This window comes from Rutilus rutilus (assembly GCF_951802725.1).
Source record: "Rutilus rutilus genome assembly, chromosome: 17".
Classification (NCBI taxonomy): domain Eukaryota; kingdom Metazoa; phylum Chordata; class Actinopteri; order Cypriniformes; family Leuciscidae; genus Rutilus; species Rutilus rutilus.
In genome coordinates this window covers 23,715,757-23,733,881 of record NC_140230.1, presented here as the reverse complement: position 1 = coordinate 23,733,881, position 18,125 = coordinate 23,715,757, and the positions used below count along the sequence as shown (strand labels likewise).

Here is an 18,125-nt window from a genome sequence, read left to right as displayed (position 1 = left end):
ATGGTCTTTTATGATCTAATTTGAGTGTCAGTTCTGTGGCCATCATTACAACATTTCTGTTTCACACTCCAGATCAACTTCTCATCCTTCTATTTGTGCAGGTAAGCAATTACTTTGTGTTGTGTGTGACTACTGTGCAATGACGCAAATTTTTGTTGTCCTTTTATTGATACAAAATGTTCATGCCATGCCATTATTTGCAATACCAACCTTGATTTTTTTTATCTTAAACATTTTGTGTGTGAACAGTTCTTTTAAGTGAGAAGATAATTAATCACCAGTTTAATGAATCTACTTAGCCATTTAAAAATATGGTTATACAATTTAGATGATTAAAGTTACTGGTGGTGCATATATATATACAATAAAGATGGTTTTTGAAGTGCAAAGCTATGATGTACGGAAGCAGAGACCAGCTCAATGCAATTGTCTGAATATAATACAAGGTCCAAATGAAAAAGTATAAACACAGAAGGTGCGTTATAAAGATTGAGGTAGTGACCATAACAGTGAAAGTGGCATCAAGAGGTAGAATGGGCTAAGAAATGTGCAAAAATATAATAAGAAACATTGTAAATGTGTAGTATGGAGACCGTTTAGTACAGTGCAGTTTCTATATATATGATAAAAAAAAGTTTTTATTTAGATTTATTATATTATATAGTCACTTTGTTTATGAGACTGGTGGTACAATTTTGTTAATATATAAATAATATCTATATTACATTTTATTTTCTATTAATGTGCAGGTATTTTATGGATTTTCCCCAAATGTTCCCAAAACTTGTACATGTTCTTTCGTCACTTAATGTGCCGAAGCAATATTTTGCTACAACGAGGGATCATCCTCAAGCCAAAAACAACCAGCCTACATCAAAAGCTCTGACGGCGGCTCACACAGAGATATTTATTTGGACAGCATTAATGCATCACTGTCTCTCAGAGAGGGCCATTAGTTTTGTTGTTGTCTTGGAGAATGGCATTCCCTCTTTATATCTGAGAGCCTGCTTTCCAATGACGATTAGCTAATATACTTTCTAGACAGAAGGAATAGAGGTCACCACCTCTCTCATAAACAGTTGATTGCCTTTTTTATACTTTCAGGTATGTTTTATTGTCAGTGTGAAACTGACATAAAATCAGTGTTTTAAAGAAAAAAGTCAAAAGTGATCAATTTTAGAGGAGAGTAGCTTAATTTCAATTATGCAACAGTGCTTGACGTTGTTAAAATATTTAAATTCATTCTGTGGAGTTTAGTCTCTGATATCTAAACAACATTATTTTGGTCAATACGTATTGTATATTGTTCTGCCTTTTCAATTAAGATGTAAATTGAGCAGAGGCCCAAGTAAATAAACATGCAAAAGAGTCAGAAGTCTGATGCCTTTAGATGCTGCTCAGAATTCATTTGCGTAATAGTGGGATAGACGTCTATTCCCACGAATCTCAGTATCCAAACAAATCCTTCCCATTAGTCTTAATTGTAAACACATCTCATTCTGAACACCATCTGAACTATGCCAGACCGTAGGCACCTCTTCGTCAGAGGCTTCCAGGCTGTTTGTTTATCAGGCTCATTCTTCCTGCGATGGAAAGAGAGCATATTTGTTTTTGCAGGCAATTTTCCATTATGCCACATTGTACCATGTGACATGGGTTTGAGATGTAGACACATGCAGTCTTAAAACTGTCAATTATTTTTATGTCATTACATACCAAACCTAGGTAAAACATGACCAAAGGAACTGACAGTATGTTTGAAATAGCCAACTATATATATAGCATACTATCTACTGCAAGAGTATACTGTATATACAGCAGACAGTTTGCAACTATAAATGTTTTTTATAGTGTTCTAAATTAGCTGGTACATGCAGAGATGACTTGTTGGTTTAAAATATATAAATTAACTAACATTTAAAAAACGAAATACCCATCTGAGCACTGAACTAGTTTTAGTCCTAAAAAGTTACAAACTTACAGTCTTATTATTAATAAAAATACTTATTTTTTATTTACTTACATTTTACTAAATTCATATTGTGCTGTACCTCAACTTCTATTTATTTATTTATTTAATTTGTTTCTTTATCTATACATTTTTAATTATTTATTATCTGCACTGAGACCTCTTCTCACTTGTGCTGACATGGGTGCTAGCAGTATTTTAGTTTTGTTAGACATTAGTGCTGCTTTTGACACTGTATGTCATTACATCCTCCTTGAAAGGATATGTGAGTGGTTAGACATCTCTGTTGTTTGATTGGTTTAAATCCTATCTCACTGATCATTTTCTGTATGTATGTTTGGGGAAAAATAAATGTGAACCAACATTGGTACAGAAGGGTGTCCCACAGGGGTCTGTGTTAGGGCCTATTCTGTTTAATCTAATCTAATCTAATCTAATCTAATATAATATAATATAATATAATATAATATAATATAATATAATATAATATAATATAATATAATATAATATAATATAATATAATATAATATAATATAATATAATATGTTGCCTGATCATTCGAAAGTTGATGCACCTCTTGATGGAAATAAATGTTGTTATGTTTATTCCATCAAGAGGGTCAAGATCTTGTATTGACAATGGAAGAGTCAAGCACTCTGTAAAGTCTACTCCAGCACATCCCAAAACTTTCAACTCTGTTTTTTTTTTTTCTGTCCGGGCGGTGTATAATGCATTTATCCATTAATCATTACATGCATATAATCCATTAATCATTATATTATGTTTTTTAATGATTTATTGATAAAAGTTATTATAAAGTGTTAGCAAATTGTATTAAACTCAATTAGTCAAAAACTATCATTCTACCATTTTTCTTTGAATCTAAAAATAATGGCTTTCCTTTCTCTTTGTGTTTTTGGGCAGATCCAGCCCCCAAACCACAAAGATGACCCTTACAGAGGTTTCATCAAATCTGAACCTCACATCAACATTGACTCCTCCTCCCCTAACAACTAATACTTCTCCACCATACCGTGAACCTTATTTACACAGACTGGCCCACTTGGATGAGGGTCTCTATAATGACTTTTACAGCCTGTGGATAGCCTTGGTGGTCATCAACACACTTATCTTTATGGTAGGGATGACTCTAAACAGTCTGGCTTTGTATGTCTTCTGCATCAGGACCAAGCCGAAGACTACATCAGTAATCTACACCATTAATCTAGTTGTGACGGATTTGTTGGTTAACCTTTCACTCCCCACTCGTATCATATTGTACTACAGCGGAGGAAAGTGCCTCAACTGTTCCTACATGCACATATTCAGCTACTTCGTCAACATGTACTGTAGCATCCTCTTCCTCACCAGCATCTGCGTGGATCGCTACCTAGCCATAGTTCAGGCTGAGGCCTCGCGGAAGTGGAGGAACCCTGGTGTGGCCAAAGCAGTGTGCGTCTGCATTTGGCTGTTCGCCATCATCGTGACCTACTCGCTTCTCACGACGGCCTTCAAGCACTCAGGCTGCTGCCTGTCCAAACTTTTCGCGCTGACCGTATTCGAGTTCTTCCTCCCAATGGTGATCATCGTAGTGTTTACTATTCGAATCATGTGCGCCCTTTCCAGCCCGGGCCTGATGCAGCAGAGCCGCGACAGACGCATGAAAGCCGTACAGCTGCTGTCGACCGTGCTGGTGATCTTCACCGTCTGCTTCACACCGTTTCACATCCGTCAAGTTCTGTTTTACTTCAATCCTGATCTGCCTCATCATGTGATTGTGTACCATGTGACTGTCACCCTCAGCAGCTTAAACAGCTGCCTGGATCCTGTGGTCTACTGTTTCGTCACCACTAACTTTCAGTCTACCATGAAGAGATTTTTGAGGAAGATAGAAAGAGAGCAGACGAGTGGAGATATTATCAGCATGCAGAAGAGCTCAAAGGCTTCAGGCACAGTGAATAATATAGATAAAAGTATAAGGATAAACATGAGCCCTGTCTAGCAGGGAAGCCGATCTGCATAAGGGAGCGTACATGTGTCCTGTACAGTATTCAGATGGTTGCAATTACCATGTCATATACTAAGGCAAAACCACGGGCATAGATGAGACTTTGTTTGTCTGTGTACTGTAAATACGTAATATTTATTCTATGAGCTTGCACTTCATTTCACATGTGACATTGTTTGTAACTACAACAACTATGGAGCAATGCCAACATAATACGCCACAGCATTTTTAAACTTGTAGTGTTTTAGAGCTGGGGTTTTAAAAAGGTTGATGCCAAGGACCCGGAAATATGATGGACCCCTTGCGAGGGACCCCTTAAAAGGCAGACGTAAACTGTATGTATACATCTGTATGCAATGTGCGTATGAAGACACATGAAGGGTTATATCATATTGTTACTGTACTGTAGCCAAGACAAATTATTAAAACATTATCTAGAAAATATTGTATTTATATCTACTGTATCTTTTTTTCTGACCACTATTAGAGTGTACTATCGTTCAAACGTTTAGGGCCGATATGTTTTTGTTATTGCTTTTAAAATAAGACTCTTGATTTGATAAAAAATACAATAAAATATTGTGAAATGTTATTACAATTTAAAATAACTGTTTTCTCTTTTTATATATTTTCAAAAGTAATTTATTCTTCTGATGGCAAAGCTGAATTTTCAGCATCATTACATCTTGAGTATCACACAATCCTTCAGAAATCATTCCAATATGTTGATTTGGTGCTCAAAAAACATTTCTTATTATTATCAATGTTGAAAACAATTGTGCTGATTAATATTTTTGTGGAAACTGATACTTTTTTCAGGATTCTTTGATTAATAGAAAGTTCAGAAGAACAGCGTTTATTTGAAATATAATTTTTGAATTTAGAACTTTTGGTCAAATGAATGGGTTGTAGTTGAATAAAAGTATTCATTTCTTTAAAACTGCCCCCAAACTTTTGAACTGTAGTGTATACCTGCAGAGAAACATTTTTTAGTTTTTTGCTTTTAAAATTTCCATTGACCCCACCATGTGGCCCCCTGTGGGTCCCCAGACTGAAAATATACATAATAAATACATTAATGTAAAAAAAAAAAATTGTTTTGTGTCATAAAATTCTTTTTAGAACTTCTGTAAAAAAAAAGTCAAATAATCTAGATTTGATGCTTAGCAGCAAAATCATAGTGTTAACATTTGATGCCGCGTTCCAGGCAACCTGTAACCCGTGTTTTTCCAACTCGTAACTGGGAGTACATCGTTCCAGGCAACCTGTAACCCGTGTTTTTCCAACCTTATACCCGTGAAAGTGCACTGGAACGGCAGTCAAACCCGTGACTTCCCACCCGTGAACTCGTACTAGATCGATTTACTCCCAGTTACGAGTTGGAAAAACACGGGTTACAGGTTGCCTGGAACGCGGCATTAGATAAGCTTTTGTTTTATGCTTTAGGGAGTATGAGTATCAGTGATTTTAATTAATAAATTAAAATATTATTTCACGTAATGTTAACCACAACCCTGAAGTACAGAAGAAAAAAAGGATGAAATTATATATAAATCAATGCTTGAAGAGTTTTTAGGCATTCAGGCTGTACTAGTTGCAGTAGATTACTACTTAGTGTAGTATTTTATTTAAACTTTAGAATAACACGTATCTAATCAGTCAAATTACAGTCAACCTGACTTATTTTATTGCATTTTATTACATGGCTTGGTTGAATTCCAATGTAGAATGCAGTCTTTTATTTCTTGATAACACACCGTTGCCATGAAAAACAGAGCGTTGCTATGGACGCAGGATTCTAACCGTAGAGACGGAACGGACTATTTTCTTTAGCGGAAGTAATACAATCGTTTTTAAACCAATAAACCCCTTTTTAAATCAATATTTTGTGTCAAATTATTGATTTATTTGGTGGGTAGCCATGTAATAAGCGGAATAATGTAGGTTGTTATGACTAATACAACCCCGACAGGCTGATCGGGACCCCAACGCGAAGCGGAGGGGTTTTGAACAACCGCCTCGGTCTAACGTTACATTATCCCGCTTATTCGCTCTACATTATCCCTTACATAGTATTTTATTATCAAAATACCACTTTGAGAGACATCAGTTGTGTGTTTATGACATTATTAAATCGAATGAGATAAGTAATGAATGGCATGACTGCTTTTAGTTCACAGATTGTGACAGCAATCAGCGAGATTACATCATTACTGAGTCTGACGAGGGGGATTTGTAGCCTTGAGTGTAACGACTGGCAACCTCGAGCAGACAAAAGATGCAGTAGACATCCGCGACCTGAGAGCAGGTACATTTTTCTCTTTAACATCTTAACGTTACTCCATTCACTTGTGTGGATGCTGAGGTTCTTTCTCTATCAACAAATGAAGATGTATTTATGAATCGAACCGCTCGTCGAGCTCGGAAAGTGATGGTATCCTCTAAATTTACTGTAGAAGCAAGTTAATTTAGCAGGCTAGCAGTCTGGGCTAACAGACTGTATAAGTATCAATCAGACTGATGATTCATATAAACTTAAGCGAAATCCCAAATGCATAATAATTGTAACTTCGCTCGCTCATTCCCAGTCAGATCACTTTACCCTCCCAGGAAATAAAGTTGGTTAAGTTACATGATTAGTGTGTGTATAATGTAAAACATCTACAACACACAAATGATTGTATGCAACAGTCGGATGATGTGGCGATCCTTTAAATCTAAGAAAAAAAGTCACAGGCAATGGGGGATTTATGGTGATCTGGTGGATGTTTGTAGCGTTTATTTCAGCCAGCAAGGTTGTTTATGTGTCTAACATTGATATCTCACGTTGTTAACTGAAATTGGCTGGGTTTAATGTTAGGTTTCCGGGTTTAATGTTAGGTTTCCAGGCTTAATTCCAATAACAAAAAGGAAACCGTACATGTTTAGACATGATCTGAGCTCCATCACAGGCTTCTTCTTAAAAAGTATGCACTTGATTCAGCGCAAGGCACCTCTCCGCCATGTCGTCATCCATTGTCCTCCTTATAAAACAATGTCATGTCAGTCTTTGACACAGGTGTCCATTCGCACACCTGACTCTTGTCACAGCAGGTCTGGGTTCAGTGGGCTGCTCTGGGGTGAATGTAACCTGCCAAAAGCGTCTGGGTGTAGCGTAGCCATATCAGTACAATGCACAGGGGGCGGGCAGTTATCACGAGAGCCTCGTGTTGGCAGCAAGTAAAACTTTTTTTTTTTTTTTTGCTCTGTCACTGTATGTGTTTGTTCTGTAGCCCTTCTGGTGTGTGCCTACTTCACTTTATATGAGACAATATTTCTGGGTTAAAGGGATTTGGGCATCAAATGAAACACGTGCTACTTGAGGAACGAGGTAGGATATGTTTTTGATTATTACATGTGGGACATGTTCCCGAGTCTTGTAACCAAATTTGTAACAGATAAATGTTGAAATGAATTAGGCTATAGTTTCGCGTATATAATCCTGTACTGTAGCCTATATTTTAAATAAGTACATATAAATAGTTTAAAGTGTATAGGAAAATTATTTAGTAAACAAATTAATAAAATAAAATAAAAACTGAATATTAAAATAACATTACAAATATACATTGAGCATACAGTAGTTTTAACGAATGGGTTTATCATATCAGCTGCTCATCCACCATTAGTTTTTAAAACTTTTATGGAAATGATTTTAGTACTGGCACATGTGCTATTATAATGTATATCTCTACTGCAACTTGGTGAAGCAGGATTGTGTAATGCTAACTCAATTAAAACGACCTTTGGAACTTTACACACTTGCTGCCTTTACAATAGGACTGTAGAAGTTATAAATAAACTTAAAAGTACATATTCTTTTTGCATATGTGTTTATAGCCTACACTGTAACAACGTTTTTTAAACATTGGTTTAGAGCTTGTTCTTGGATAACCTTTCTGATATCATCGGTAAATCCACAAAAGATGGCACGTATTACATTTATTTTATGCTTAATCTCTTTATATATTAATATTGTAATGGCTATTTTGTTTAAAAAAAAAAAAAGTCTTTAAAATGTTAGGCTAAACCTGAGGTTTGGGGCACCAAAAAAGAAATTAAAATTTTAAAATCATTTAAAATAGAATTAATTATATAATAATATAATTACATATGTTAATATGTATGTTTATATATATATATATATATATATAATTTGTGTATATAAAATGCATCATTTTATGAAGTGTAATAGTCTAAATTGTGTTATGTGCAAAAGCAGATGGTGTTTTTGTACTTTCAGTTAAAGGGATTCTCCCAAAAAAGTATGAATGTTCTTAAGCACCTGTATGAATTTCTTTCTTCTGCTGAACACAAAAGAAGATATTTTGAAGAATGCCAGTAACCAGTTTATGGGACCCCATTGACTTTCATTGTGTGTGTTTTTTTCCATACATTGAAAGCCAATGGGGTCCATCAACTGTTTGGTTACCCATATTCTTCAGAATATCTTCTTTTGTGTTCAGCAGAAGAAAGACATTCATACAGGTTTGGAACAACTTGAAGGTGTGTCAATTATGACAGAATGTTTTCATTTTTGGGTGAACTATCCCTTTAAGGCTTTAAAATGTTCTATTAGGAATAAGTATCAGTATTCTACTATCTTTTCAGTGCCTATTCCCTATTTTAGTCACTTTATTATTTCATCTGCCTTTCTCCAGGGATTACAGATATGCCAAATATGTCATGCTTTTGGTAAAACTATGTTTACTGTCATAATGCCAGGTTTGTTCCCATCTTGTTTTTCACTAACATTTTTCCACTGCCTTGATCTTTCTGGATATCAGTTTTTAATGCCAAGATCTCTCTCTCTCTCTCTCTCTCTCTCTCTCTCTCTCTCTCTCTCTCTCTCTCTCTTTCATTCACTCTCTTTTTCTCCTTCTCATCTAGATTAATAAGTAATTCCATGGAGGCACACAGAGGAACATCCACCTGTTCTGCTCTCCATGCCCTCCCCCTTTACCCTTTTTCCTTTCAAGAAAACATGACTTGTGAATTACACCAACAAAGCTCTATATTGACTGGTATTCATTACAGTGGATGGTAGACCTCTCACTAAAATATATGGAACAATATGACCTCTCTGTTGACTACGGGTTAGTGTTTTATAATAAGAAAACTGCTGTGGATTATGAAAGATCAACTTGGAGGTCTTAAGCAAAATAGAGTCTGTGCTTGTGAGGGGTAAGTACCACAGGAATCTGGATCAAGACCCCACACCAGCATCGTATATGCAGGCCAGCATGGCACCCAAGAACGCTGTCACAGAGTCCATTCCAGTGCTGGACCTGACAGTCATGCAAGAGAAGGATCCAAATGGTGGGCAAAACATGGAGAAGGAAGTGGAGATGTCAGAGGACTCGGCCAGTGAGGATTCTGTAAACCACATCCCCAAGCGGTTATGGGTCATGCACGGTGCCGTCATGTTTGGGAGGGAGTTCTGCTACGCCATGGAAACAGCGCTGGTCACTCCTGTGCTGTTGCAGCTAGGTTAGTAATCAACCGTTATCCCAACAACAAACATGTCGTTCCAAACCCGTGTGACTTTATTTGTTCTGTGGAACACAAAAGATATTATGAAAACTGTTGGTGTTTTTGGCCACAAAATGAAAGTCAATGAGGTAGTGTTGTTTGGACCCCATTGACTTTCATTGTATGAGCAAAAACATTCTTCAAAATATCATATTTTGTGTTCCACAGAAGAAATAAACTCCACTATTCTTTTGACAGACTTTTTTGTATAATTTCCATGCACTATTTTGAATTTTGTTTACTATTTTTTCCTGTCACTATAATGACAGCATTTAGATCTTTTTAACATTCTTTAGATTTAGATAAAGCATTGAAAATGCTGATGTAACCGAAACAGGCACAGTCTCATGCACACTTTTTAGAAAAGGCCATTTTTGCAATATCAGGTCTGCACTTTGTATCCACCTTATGCACTCGTACCTTGTAAATTGTCAAAATATTAAATTGGCAAAATAAGGTCGATAGATAGAGGGTTAATGGGTGATTTAGTGTTTTTTAATTATTCTAGGATTAAGACCTCTGTTCATAATCATTGAACAGGGACATTCCTTTGGTTTTAGTAAGTGTTCCCTATTGTGTCAATGCCAACCCTGTGTCATAGAAGTAAGATGAAGGGAGGCTTGTTTCCACAATAGCATGCAAAAATGGACGAGGTAGGCATGGAATTCAGAGAATGTGTGAATGTGTGCATTTCTCTTTCGCTCGGTTTTCCGTCCATTTTGAATAAGATCAGTGTCAACAGATCCTCTCAGGAAACTGCAGGGTTAATATTACAAAAGGTTTGAATTGCTCTGAAGACCCTCTGATCCCGTACCAAAAGCAGTTTTACTAGATTTAACAGCTGAAGAAAATATACTGAACATCATCCAGTAAACTCTAAAAGGCCATTTTCCCAGAAGATTTAGCATACCGTAGCCTAAATCACTCTGTAATTGTCCCTTTAATGTGCATGTTGATGCAAAATATATGCATCCCTTAAAATCTCCAATAGCCTACTTGATGAAAATAGGTAAAATAATTGAAATGTTGAGCGTGGTTTAATAGACAATCAACCAGAGTCTGTTTTTAGCGTAAAAAGGATAAGATCCTCTCTGGTGATGGATTAAATGCTGTGGGTATTGACGAAACCATCTATTTTAAGTTCTGACCCTTGAGAGTTGTCAGTGTTATTGCTTTATAATACAGGCTGATTACTTCATACTACACCTTATCCTGATCTGTAGAGGTTCAAATGTAGTTGAATAGATGGTTGTTCATCTTTAAAGCTGAAGAGTTATGATTTGACATGTGACATGTCTGTTGTCTGCACTTTCTGTTCTCTCATTCTCAGTCGGCATCCCACTTCACACATGACATGTTCTTTCGCATATTTGGACTTCTTGAAAAATAAGTTGTTTGACATTTTAAGTTTCACTTGAGTAATCAAGTGTTTGGATTTTAGTATGTCATCAGTCCTGACACGAGTTCTGCGTGCCAGACTAGAAAATGTTCGACTCATGGAAAATTCCTACAGCCGTTATTGTTAAAACTAGTTGCCATGAGCCATTACCTCCAAATCATGTAAAATACTCCTCCGTTTTCCCACGCCCTTTTTATATACTCTGAGTCATCGCATTTGATAATAGTTTTATTGTCAGACGCAATGTGGTTGCTTCATTACTATGACACAGTTTTAGATCTATTGCCTGAAAGGTTTATAGTGTTGTAAATGGCAGGTTAATGAACTGCAGACATGCTGAAACTCGCCTAGTCATCTGTTTCAAATGATGAGAGTTGCTATAGTTGCCATATTGGTACATTTCAGCAAACTGGTTATTAATTTTTGATCTGCCTGACCCTTGGAATTGTATTGATCGTGGTCCTTTTCTGCTTGCAGGTCTCCCAGAGCAGTATTACAGCTTAACCTGGTTCCTCAGCCCTATTTTGGGTTTAATTTTCACCCCTCTGATTGGCTCAGCAAGTGACCGCTGTACTTTGAAATGGGGTCGGAGGAGACCCTTCATTTTGGTGCTGTGTGTAGGATTGTTAATGGGTGTGGCCTTATTTCTCAATGGATCTCTTATAGGTAATTACTACTATTTTATATATTTATATATTATTTAAAACTAATTGCATAATATTGTTCATGCACATAGTTGCATGCCACTGTTATTTAAAGTCCCATTAGTCCCATGACTATCTATTAAAAAAATTACATCTTTATTTTTTACAAGTGATTTGACCTTACAGCTTATTTTAATCTGTCTCTCAAACAGGTCTGTGCCTGGGTGACGTTCCCGGTAATCAACTGGTTGGGATTGTGCTGACTATTGTTGGTGTGGTGGTTCTGGACTTCTGTGCTGATGCTTTGGACGGACCAATCAGAGCCTACCTCCTGGATGTGGCTGATACTGAGGAACAGGACGTGGCTCTAAATATACATGCTTTCTCAGCAGGTATATATTCTGGGTCTGGGACTGGGAGGGAACTGGAATAGAGATGCTCTGTTCTTTAGCATCAGACTTTAACCATCTCAACTCTTTAAAAAACAGTCATGCTTTTATTAGATAATTACTCACTGGTAAAGATCTAATCAGAATAAAAATGTTCCACTTGCATGGAAAAAGTGATTACACTACAGTTCAAAAGTTTGGGGTCAGTACATAAAAAAAAAGAAGAAAAGAAATGAATACTTTTATTCAGTAAATGATCACACGTAACAGTAAAGACATTTGTAATGTTAAAAAATTATTTCCATTTCAAATTAATACTTTTGAACTTTCTAATTTGTCAAAGAATCCTAAACAAAAAATATATATCATAGTTCTCACAAAAATATGTCAAGATTTAATATAATATGAAATGTTTCCTGAGCACCAAATCAGCATATTAGAATGATTTCTGAAGGATCATGTGACATTGAAGATGGTTGCTGAAAATTCAACTTTGCCATCACAGGAATAAACGACATTTTAAAATATATTAAAATAAAAAATGTGATAATTTCACAATATCACTCTATTTTTGATGAAATAAATACAGACTTGGTGAGCAATTAAGCATAATATACTTTTTTTCAAAAACATAAAAAAAAAAAACCATACTGGATGGTGATTATATTTTAGTAACATAAGATATTTAGCCTTGAAGGCTGCATTGATGTTGTATATTCTGTTTTCATTGGTTTAAAGTGATGTAATTCCTGTCTTTCAGGGCTGGGAGGTGCTGTTGGTTATGTGCTTGGAGGGCTGGACTGGACCAATACCTTTCTGGGTCGAGCTTTTAAGGCCCAAGAGCAGGTCCTCTTTTTCTTTGCTGCCATCATCTTTATCATTTCTGCAACACTTCATCTTTTCAGCATCAAGGAGCATCTATATAACCCCAACCAGCCAGGGGTATTGAAGGATGAGGACGAAGAAAGGCCACCTTCTGTCCAGCTCTATGGAAGCTTTCCATCCACTCGCCTCTTGCCTCAACTAGAACTTATCCCTGAGGAGGAACCATTTTCAGTCCACGAGGATGATCGGTCTGATCGGGATGTTTCAACTGATTTTCTAAACATCGAATTGGTGCGATGTAAAAGTGACTCAGTTTTAGCCATGCCAGATTCTGCCATAGAGCTTGACCCAGACTTGGATCGCGACGGGCAGTTTCTTTGGGACATCGAACCAAATTTATTCCAGGACTTTCAGGGTGTACAAGATGATGGAACAACAGTGGATTGTCACAACACCAGCCAGCTAGGTCAGTGCACTGACAACCACTTACAGAAGTGTGATAGCAATGGGGAACACATCTGTGGAGCTGCCAATACTGTAAACGGCAATCCAGTCAATGGAGCAGCGAATGGCACTAATCAACCATGCAAAGTTGGTTTACGCCCATCCGGCGGCCCAGTGCGCCGCCGCCACCCTTCCTTCTACCGCCAGCCCTCCTTCACTTTCTCTTATCACGGACGTGTGGGCTTTCAATGGCGACGCCGCTACGGCAACATGGCCAGGCCAATCAAATCTTCACAAAGCCTGAATGACATCGACAAAATACCTAGACGTCACGAGAGGCAGAAGTTGCAACCAAGTAAAATCTCTGCATCCCGCAGGATTGAGGAAGACGAAGAAAGCGAGGATGAAGATGGTGGTACGACGGTCAAACTACTCTGGTTGTCCATGCTGAAGATGCCGCCCCAGCTCTGGCGTCTGTGTGTATGTCACCTGCTCACCTGGTTCTCCATGATCGCACAGGCTGTGTTCTACACAGACTTCATGGGCCAGGTTATCTTTGAAGGAGACCCGACTGTAAGAAGAGTTTTATATTCTGTCCTTTGATTATAGTTTCTGTAAATAGAAATAAAAAAGAAAATGAATGTATAAAAATATGAATAAATTAGAATTCAATCTTTAATTTATTTTCCAAATGATTATAATCACAATTTTAATAAATGAAAATACCAAATTATTAGCCTACCAAAATTGTTAAGCCAACATTGTGATACTTTGAGGGCGTTTTCCACATCTGGCTCGTTTGGAGCATTGTTTCGGAACCTGGCGTGCTTTCTCACGTAGTTCGTTTAGTTTAAGGCATATGAACACGGCAATCGCGCTCGTATCCGCACCCGCAAAAAAATAGTAATTTAAAAAGAAAAATCTGTAAATTTAAATAAAAAAAGTGACCCGAACCGAGAAGAAATTGCATCTTTGTAACAGTTTTTATCCCTGTTTCTGAACAAAGCAAATGATATACATGTCTGAAAACGCCCTTAGTCTTACAATACACTATATACAATTTACTTTTGTAATATCTAGTGTTGATATAATACAGGCTTTATTTAATGGTATCTAATACTGAATTTATTTGCATACATATACTTAAACTGGATATCCTGTTGATGTTTTTCAAAACCAGGCTGCTGCTAACTCCACCGCCCTGCAGAACTACAGTAAAGGTGTGCAGATGGGCTGCTGGGGTCTTGTGATTTACGCAGCTACAGCTGCCCTCTGCTCAGGTGTGTGTTACGTTCATGTGTTGTATTTGGTTAGGACATTGCTAATGATGAGAATTACTTTTTTTTTTGTTTTTTTTTTTTTTTGTTGGGTGATCAGGTTTCAGTTCTGTATTTAGACACTCACATGACCACGTTGTGGAATAAGCAGATTTTTTTTAGGCTGTGTTAGTCCTTGTACATTTTGTATAAGTTGTTCTGTAATTCCCTTTATGAAGATCAGAATGTTGGGTATATTTTCTATTTTTACATGTAATTTAGGATTCAAATTGTTGTCTTTTTTAAATTGAGAAACGTTAACTTGTCACATATCTTATGTAACACTACTGTTCAAAAGTTTGGGGTCTGTAAGTGTTTTCATTTTGAAAGAAAATTAATCGTTTTATTCAGCAAGATGCATTTATTTGATCAAAAGTGACAGTAAATAATTTTACATTGTTACAAACCTTTCTATTTCAAATGACATAATTCTTTTGAGCCTTCTATATTCTAGACTTCTAATAAAGCAACACAACTGTTTTCAACATGGATAATAATAAGAAATGTTTTTTAGCCTCCAAATCAGCATATTAGAATGATTTCTGAAGGATCATGTGACACTGAAGACTGGAGTAATGATGCTGAAAATTCAGCTTTGCCATCACAGGAAAAAAAAAAATCCATTTTAAAATATATTAAAATAGAAAGTTATTTTAAGTTGTAATAATATTTCACAATATTGCTGTTTTTACTGTATTTTGTATCAAATAAATGCAGCCTTGGTGAGCATAAGACATTTCAAAACACACACAAAAAAAGACCAACCCCAGACTTTTGAACATGGTTTCATAGTCAGCACTTTTTGTTCTGTCTTTGTTGGTGTCCATTCTGATTATTATTCATCTGTTTTACAGATGTCCTCCAAAGGATCTTAAACAACTATGACCTAAGCATAAAAATCACCTACATGTTGGGGACTCTAGCCTTTGCTGTGGGAACAGCTGTCATGTCCATCTTTCCAAATGTATATGTTGCTATGGTGATGATAAGCACCATGGGAATCATCTCCATGAGCATGTCATACTGCCCTTATGCTCTTCTGGGACAGTACCATGAAATCAAGGAGGTCTGTATCATTTTATAAACTTATCAAATATATTACCAATAACATATACACAGTACTGGTCAAAAGTTTGGAATGATCTTTTTAAGATTTTTTTAAAAATGCTTTTGAAAGAAGTCTCTTATACTCTCCAAAGCTGCATTTATTTGATCAAAATACAGTAAAACAATTTAAAGTTTTCTATTTTCTTATATTTAAAAATACAATTTATTCCTGTGATGCGAAAGCTGAATTTTCAGCATCATTACTCCAGTCTTCAGTGTCACATGATCCTTCAGAAATCATTCTAATCTGCTGATTTGGTGCTGAAGAAACAGTTCTTATTATCATTAACGTTGAAAACATTAAACCGCTTAATTTTTTTTACAGGATTCATTGAGTAGAAAGTTTAAAAGAACAGCACTTATTTGAAATAGAAATCTTTTGTCAAATTATTAGTGTCTTTACTGTCACTTTTGATCAATTTAGTGGATCTTTGCTAAAAACATCTTTCTTACCCCAAACATTTGTAGAATTAGTATGTGTGTGGATATAGATTTGGAAGATAAGCTTATACAGAATAAATTTTCACTGCCATAGCGCTTGATATGTTACAGCAGTTTTCCCCTGCAGCAGCAGCAGTGTTTTTCAATGAGTGTCTTTCATCTTTCTTTTACATTGTCATAGTACATTCATCACAGCCCTGGCAACTCACGGCGAGGCTTTGGCATCGACTGCGCCATCCTGACATGTCAGGTTTACATCTCTCAGATCTTGGTGGCGTCGGCGCTCGGAGCGGTTGTAGATGCCGTTGGCACAGTGAGGGTGATCCCTATGGTGGCATCGGGAGGATCCTTTCTTGCTTTCCTTGCTGCGGCTATCCTCGTCATCTACCCTGATACACTTGACGATGATGAAGACGAGGATGACGAAGAGCCAGGCCCAAGTTCTGTTAAATCGGAGGCAGCGTCCAACAACAGCACAGAGAAACACAGTGTTTTAAAGTCAATGCCAAGGAACAGTTCCAGCAAGCCAGAGGTTGAATCCTCAGTTTGAGTGTTAAAACGTAAAAAATACTAGAGTTTTTGAATTACCAATCCCAGAATGCACAAGCAAGTTAAGACAAAAGACTAAGAGGGCCATGCTCTACCATTCATATACTCTCACACATGCTGATGTTATTCTGTGGATTTGATACAGAGACTATTTGAGTCAAATATGTGATTTCTGAGATTATTTCTCAAGCTATTTATTATTTGTGCCCAAACATTACCATTGTCTACAAAAAAAAAGACCAGGCTTACGTCACTACAGTGAAAACATTGTTTCACATGCTAATACATTATTCCCACACATGTAATCACTCCACTTTGCAAGTCAACATTTGCATACCAGATGCGTGTTTACATTTTCAGACTGACGTTTTACTCTGTGTTAAAATATGTCTGATTATCATTGTATGTCCCTCATTTCTTGAGAAACACTCAGGGGTAAAGCTGCTGCTTTCGAGCGCAAAATGCTCACTTCTGTAAAGACTTTAACTATGCACCAAAATATTTGTTTGTAATGTTTCTAGATTTTGAATAAGACATTGTTGTCTTTAGTTCAGAAATGTGATTTTCTTTGGTACACTATTTTACGGTATGAATAGAATGGATGACCATGGCATTTTTGCAGCTGTGATTGGTGTGCGAAATGAAGAAGTGCGTTTAGCTGTCATGGCAAGTTTTACTGTCTGTCAGCCTCCGTCTTAAGTAATGACACTCCAATAGTGACAGTATTTTTCATAGCCAAATTCATGTTCCAATACTGTTGCGTAGTTAATATGCACAAGTTTTTGAGACTGCTTTTCAATCAAGACGACAGGCCAAATTTTTCTTCACTAGTAAGTCACAGATCTCCACTCTGCCTAAGTGGACCAACTAAGTTATGGCCTCTTATGTTCATGTAGTTTAAATGCATCGCTGGAAATGTGATCTCTGCAATTGATGTACGGAGGTCAGTGGCCTGGCTTTGTATCCTATTTTATCAGGCAAAAAAGTCTTTGTGTTTGTGTTTCATAATCAAGGTGGACACACTTTTTTTGTATTTTTGGTACTGCTGACTTTTTTTGTGTGTGTGTTTGATAAAGAGAAAGCTTTACACTTTTCCCTGTTTGAATGATTGTTTGAAACTTCAGCACAGTGTGGTTGAATCTGAAATAAATTGCTGGACCACTAGATGGCGCAAGTACATTGGATACTGGGTGACACATAATTACATACACGAGCCTATAGGCTTACATATTTTAGGAAAAAGTAAATTCGCTTTTAACAAAAACTCGATTACCGTGAAGTTACAGTGAGCGATTTCTGCAACATTTTACATAAATCCCATGTGTATTTACCGAGTTAATTCATTTAAAACATAATTTGCTCTCATCCACTGATGTGAGTCGTATTTCATGAATGAATAAGGGGGGAAAATAGTGCTAGAAACTTTTTTATTATTATCTCAGCAAATAGTGAAAAGAGATGAT

At 36.6% G+C, this 18,125-nt stretch overlaps 2 protein-coding genes across 3 annotated transcripts; both read left to right on the top strand.

The window, feature by feature from the left end:
• gpr20 (G protein-coupled receptor 20) lies at nt 1-4,412 on the top strand. Its single transcript, XM_084385686.1, has 2 exons — nt 1-101; nt 2,894-4,412. The coding sequence occupies exon 2, from the start codon at nt 2,916-2,918 to the stop codon at nt 3,969-3,971; it is 1,056 nt and encodes a 351-aa protein (XP_084241812.1). The 5' UTR covers nt 1-101; nt 2,894-2,915; the 3' UTR covers nt 3,972-4,412.
• A 1,763-nt stretch (nt 4,413-6,175) lies between these two features.
• Nucleotides 6,176-17,826, top strand: slc45a4b (solute carrier family 45 member 4b). 2 transcript variants are annotated; one of them, XM_084385410.1, is made up of 8 exons: nt 6,176-6,285; nt 8,907-9,506; nt 11,425-11,613; nt 11,804-11,983; nt 12,741-13,822; nt 14,430-14,529; nt 15,420-15,631; nt 16,295-17,826. In XM_084385410.1, exons 2-8 carry the CDS (start codon nt 9,248-9,250, stop codon nt 16,661-16,663), a joined length of 2,391 nt encoding a protein of 796 aa, XP_084241536.1. In that variant the 5' UTR covers nt 6,176-6,285; nt 8,907-9,247; the 3' UTR covers nt 16,664-17,826. The 2 variants fall into 2 exon arrangements, with proteins under 2 accessions (XP_084241536.1, XP_084241535.1); XM_084385409.1 differs by lacking the exon at nt 6,176-6,285 and adding an exon at nt 7,225-7,347.
• Nucleotides 17,827-18,125: the final 299 nt, after the last annotated feature.

Coding starts and splice junctions, on each gene's coding strand:
- gpr20 (XM_084385686.1), top strand. CDS start 2,916: ATGACCCTTACAGAGGTTTCATCAAATCTGAACCTCACATCAACATTG.
- slc45a4b (XM_084385410.1), top strand. CDS start 9,248: ATGCAGGCCAGCATGGCACCCAAGAACGCTGTCACAGAGTCCATTCCA. Junction 9,507..11,424: donor TCCTGTGCTGTTGCAGCTAG/GTTAGTAATCAA, acceptor TTCTGCTTGCAG/GTCTCCCAGAGCAGTATTAC. Junction 14,530..15,419: donor TACAGCTGCCCTCTGCTCAG/GTGTGTGTTACG, acceptor TCTGTTTTACAG/ATGTCCTCCAAAGGATCTTA.